This window comes from Vitis riparia, chromosome 10, assembly GCF_004353265.1.
Source record: "Vitis riparia cultivar Riparia Gloire de Montpellier isolate 1030 chromosome 10, EGFV_Vit.rip_1.0, whole genome shotgun sequence".
Lineage (NCBI taxonomy): Eukaryota > Viridiplantae > Streptophyta > Magnoliopsida > Vitales > Vitaceae > Vitis > Vitis riparia.
The window spans coordinates 22,592,815-22,598,067 of record NC_048440.1 but is presented as its reverse complement, the minus strand read 5'-3'; the positions used below and the strand labels follow the sequence as shown (position 1 = coordinate 22,598,067).

The 5,253-nt window shown below is 40.2% G+C and overlaps 1 protein-coding gene across 1 annotated transcript; it reads right to left on the bottom strand.

The window, feature by feature from the left end:
* Positions 1-426: 426 nt before the first annotated feature.
* LOC117924021 lies at positions 427-4,541 on the bottom strand. Its single transcript, XM_034842566.1, has 3 exons — positions 4,077-4,541; positions 2,922-3,026; positions 427-2,465 (listed from the first exon to the last, which is right to left on the bottom strand). The coding sequence occupies exons 1-3, from the start codon at positions 4,521-4,523 to the stop codon at positions 885-887; spliced, it is 2,133 nt and encodes a 710-aa protein (XP_034698457.1). The 5' UTR covers positions 4,524-4,541; the 3' UTR covers positions 427-884.
* Positions 4,542-5,253: the final 712 nt, after the last annotated feature.

The following is a 5,253-nucleotide window of genomic DNA, read 5'->3' as shown; positions in this document are numbered from 1 at the left end:
TTGCAGACACTGGTCACAGTCCATCTGTTTGACCAATAAGCACATTGTTTCGGCTCCTTGTAATTTTCCTTTTTGGATTGCATATGAATGGTTCAACAGAAACACCTAGGGTATCCAGTAAGATCTGTCAAGAGAATATAGCTAATCTGCAAACAGAGCAAGAAAACATGGAAAATAAAGAAGAATGTCCTCAGTTCATTTTTTCCCTGGTAGTTTTAACAAAAGGGCCCTAATAAATAGTCAGAGATCCAATTGCTAAATCTAGAAAAATTAAAGAAGAGTCTGACCAAAGAAAAAAGGAAAAAGAAAGAAATAAACAGGAAAGAAGATTGGTCATGGATTTGCCTTTCCTAATGGGCCTGGAAGCATCGACATTTTCCATTGCCTGCTGAAATATTCCTGATAAAGTAATCGACACCACAAGAGTGAGGGAGGGAAAGGAAGGAGATTGATGTAATTCCTTCTGATATGAATGGATTTTCTCAATTGTATTGTCATAAGTTACATATGATGGTTCACATAGCTTGCCTTCAAATGGCCAGGATAAGAACATGGTATACTCTTATAAAACAAAGCATCTATTCAGGATCACAGATACCTGAGTTGTCCAAGCAAGTACACTTGTAAATACACATCTGCAAGTGATTGGAAGAAATTCTTACCAGGGCTGCAAATGATCAATGAATACAAAAGGCAAGAAGCCAGGCAGGCGGGCCCACTGGAAAACCTTGCATCCATTACATTTTGAAGGTTCCGCCCACCAACTTCAGCAATATCTTAACATGGTCAACTATACTACCTTATACAGCTGGAGAGACAGAGACAGCTACATTCTTGTTCTAGTCCATTTGCTCAAACAGCAAAGTTTTGATGACTTGGTTTACCTAACTCCTCTGCTTAAGAACCTGACGCAATTGGATTTTCTGGCTTTCCATCCTTGCCTCCAAGAGCTTGGCTTTCAAACTACTCTGGGTTCCTTGTGGGTGTTCAGTGCACCCTTTCACCCCTCGAGTTACATGTGGATTCCCTGTCTCCGGTGAGCTCCATTGGTCCACCAAGTCTTGGTGGCTGAGACCACCTTCACCCAATCCTCTACTTGGAGACATGGTCCCCACACTAGTAATCGTTCCATTTGAAAGCCTTGCATTACCCTCATCTGAGATTATCTTGTATATTTCACCATTACTTGAGCATGATCTCCAAAGTTTGGATACTGAAGATGCATTCTGCTTTGTCTGCTTTGATTGCTTTGCTGATACTGAGCAGACCTCACTGGTTGCAGTATGAGGAGAATCTTGACCTGCATTCTCATCCCATTCTATTCCACTCCTTGAAGCATTGCGGCCTTGGCTAAACCTATTGACGGAGTAATCACTCCCTTCCAGGGAATAAATTGAACCCTGATCCTCAGCACGACTAACAGTTTCCCAGCCACTGGCATCTTCTTCTAAACACCTGTTATGATCGACAAAGCCATTTGGACACTTCTGCAAAGGGCTTTTGCTAAACCTATTGACCTCAGGATTCCCATTTTGGATTTTGGAAGCATGGGTGGGGGGATTGTAATTTGTGCATGGTTCAATCTCTCTCCCATTTGCTTCACCATTTTTCAGCTCTTCAAAAATGGAGAATATGTCATCTGTTTTGGGGGGCGCATATGAAAATTCTTTGATGTCTTGAATCTTTACAGAGTTCACAGCCTGCCGGATCAACTCAGCATGCCTCAACTCCATCACATCCAAGGTTGCACTTCTTGAACTTAGAAAAGTTTCAAGGTCTGCTACGAGCTTCTTCATCTGACAATACTTATTTTCAAGAGTCAGCTTTGCATCAACCAGCTTCATCTGGACCCGCTCTTCACGCCAGACCTCAGCCATTTGCAACATCTTCCTCTCTTCTTCCACTTCCTCACGAATTTTCACATATTCCCTCTTGAATGATTCAACTTCGGCCTTGTCTTCTCCGATTTCCTTAGCTAGCTCATTACAAACTTCCTCCATTAGCTCTCTACCCTTTCTTTCTTTCTCATATTCTTGCATGAACTCTTTCATAGATAACTTAGCATCAGCTAGCTCATTAACCAATTTGGAGTTAAGGATTTCCATCCTCTGGCGATTTTTTCTTTCTATGTTCAATTTATCCTTTAAGTCATCAATGATTCCACGGATTTTCTGCTGTTCCCTGCTCTGCCATGAGGTCCTATCCTCATTAACTTTCTTCAAGAAGTGTTCAAGTTTCTTCTTGAAGGAATGCCGCTCAGCCTCAAGTTCATGAATTCGGGTCCGAGCCTGCAAGAGTTCTGCTTGCAAAGTGGAAACAACTGAGACAGTACTAAGCTGTCCATCTTCATGAAGCTTCATCTGGCTGTAAAAGTGGCCAAACTCATCCGATGATCTTGAATACCCACTGTCCCACTTTGTTGCCCTCTCCAATGCAGATTTGGACAAGGGCAAAGAAGACTCAACCTAAAAGGAAGAACATTGCATGAAAAAAGAAAAATTAGAACATTGACAAATGATTGGACAGATCAACTTAAAAATCAGGAGGAATTTGTCTGAGACTAACATCTTAGTGTTTAGCTAAGAACTAGACCTAAGGTGATCATAAAACAACCAGAAGACATGCCAATGCTGTTTCTTTGATGATTCAACATAACAAACATCCTTTTCAGGACCAAGTGTAACATGATCAATTTTACAGTAGATCAGAAGATAAAATATATGACTAAAAGGTAAAAACAGTTTAATCCTTGGTCTAGAAACTCATGGTGGCACAGAAGAAGATATCCTGCATGTGACATTGGCATACCTGCATACAGGCCACAAGCATAACCAGGAACTGTACCAAAATTACCTGGTCTATCCCAGACCAGTAGAAACAGTTCAAACCTTGAATGACCAAAATGAAAGAAGAAGACACACCTTAGACAGAATTCCATTTTTTGGACCAGATAAGGAAGGAGGGCTTTGTAACAAATCCTTTATATCTGGACCGTGTTGATGATAGGGCTTTGTGATCCTTCCAGACTGCATCAAACAAAACGACAAAAACAAGATCTTAAAACCTCTGAAACTGATAACTTGAATTCATTAAATCTACATATAAGAAAATATTCATCAAGATTCATTAATGATCATTATCCCGTAAGCCCTTTTTGCTGCAATGAAATCTATCAGACTTTCAAACAAAACGAGGAAATTTCTAGGCTCCAGTTTCGGATGGGCTTCCCTCGGTCATACTCAGTATAGAGAAGGGTGACTTGCTCACAAAAGGAACACCCATCCTTTAGCACCATGTACAAATGGCTCAAACAGACCTTCTCATGGCTGCCAAACCCATTATCAGGAAGAGGCAAATTCGCTGGCAAACCCTATTATCTTAAAAGAGAAAAATGTTATGATGCAGATGTAAAGACTAATTAAATTACGATAAAAATGGTGGGAAATCCATGTCCTTAGATGAACAAAATAATCAATCACTGAAATATGCAGCAACTATGGTAATGCAATGACAAACATAGAATTGTCCAATAGTTTCATCCCATGTGCTACTATGATGATAAGAGTTAGGCGTTCATAGAATTTAACATGGATATGATGACCCCAAACACAATTCACAATAATGCAATCATAAACAGAGTATTCTCCGACCCTTTTTAATGGCGATCAGACCACCCCCATAAACCTTACTATTAGAAAAATCAGTCGGATTCAATATGCCATTATTGGGGAGTTGAGAGACGAAAAGAAAAGCTTCCACTCAACTCAAAGGGAAGTCACTATTTACTGAAACCAAAACAGAACAGAGAACCGAAGACACTGTTAAGCTTCCAATTTATCATTTCTTTTCTTCCCTTTTCTTGAACTTTCTCGGCAAACAGACAGAGAATGAATCAAACTCAAAACATCCAATTTGGCAAGCCAACAGAGCATAGAAACAATCGAAGAGCATTCTAATAGAAGAAAAAGTATAGCAAATTTCCACTGAATAGTGCTCGAAGAAGGCCTCACATAACCCATCACAATCACTATGAAAATGGCACAGATCTCGAGTAACCAACATCAAGCGAGACTGACCTCAAGCCCTAACCGATCGTACGATGCACATTGCAAGTCTCCGCCTTTACCACCGCCACGACCACCACCGCCGCCGCCCGAACTCTCCGCGGCTAAACTCAGATGCCACAGCCCGGCGGCGAGCCTCCTCGCCGAAACATCAACCTCGCCGCCACTCCTCACTCTCCTCACACCCCTCCGTCCGGCCACACTCTCCCCGCCGGCACCAACCCCGAACTCATCATCGTCGAACTTCCACCGAAGCAGAGGAGTCGTGAGCACGCTCCCCCTCCCCGCCGGAGTCCCGGACCTCCGCATCCGGAACCCGGCGCCGGCAGAGCCGGGCCTCCTGGTTTTCCGGCGACGAAGTCTGGCATCAGCGGTCACATTGAGGTTCAAACCGGAAGATGAGGTTGGACCATTTGGCGGGAACCTCGCCGGAGAGTGGGCCCCACCCTGTATCTTCATTCTGTACGGCTTGCTCTGGTCGCCATTACAGCCCCGGTCTTCAGGTGGGGGGCTTGCTTTATATGCCTTCGATTTTTCCATCTCAAAACGCAGCGTTTTGGCCAGCCCTTTTGTCCCTCTATATTAATTTTCCAACAAAATTAAATTCCTTTGTTTTCCTAATTAAAATTATACTCTATGATTTGGACCACCTTCTTTATTTTTCACCACTTTCTATCCCTAAGTTATGCTTTATTTTTTGTTATCATCATTTCCAAATGAAACCCTAAACTTTGGAGTTTGACAAATATTTTGAGCTAAGCTAAAATGATTTAATATTAATATTCAATAATTTTACTTGTAAAATATTAAATGATATATTTAGTGTTATTATAATATATCACTTCTTCATAGCACGATCCATAAAAACAGTTAATATGTATGAAAGACATATTAAGATTAAGGTAGTATTTATTTTTTTGATTAAATAAAAAAGTCAAAATATTTAGTTTTTTCTATTTAGTTAAAAATAATTTGTTAATATCGACCAACATAAACCTATTTATAACAAATTCACTCTAATTATGTTAGCTGATATCAATCAGGTTATTTTTAATTGAATAAAAAAAGCTAAATGTAAAAAAAAAAAAAAAAAAAAAAAACAAACAAACAAACAGAAACCACCTAAAAGTCTTACAATTAATTCTTTTACAAATTTAATTTTATATTATTATATAACATTCTTTGAAAA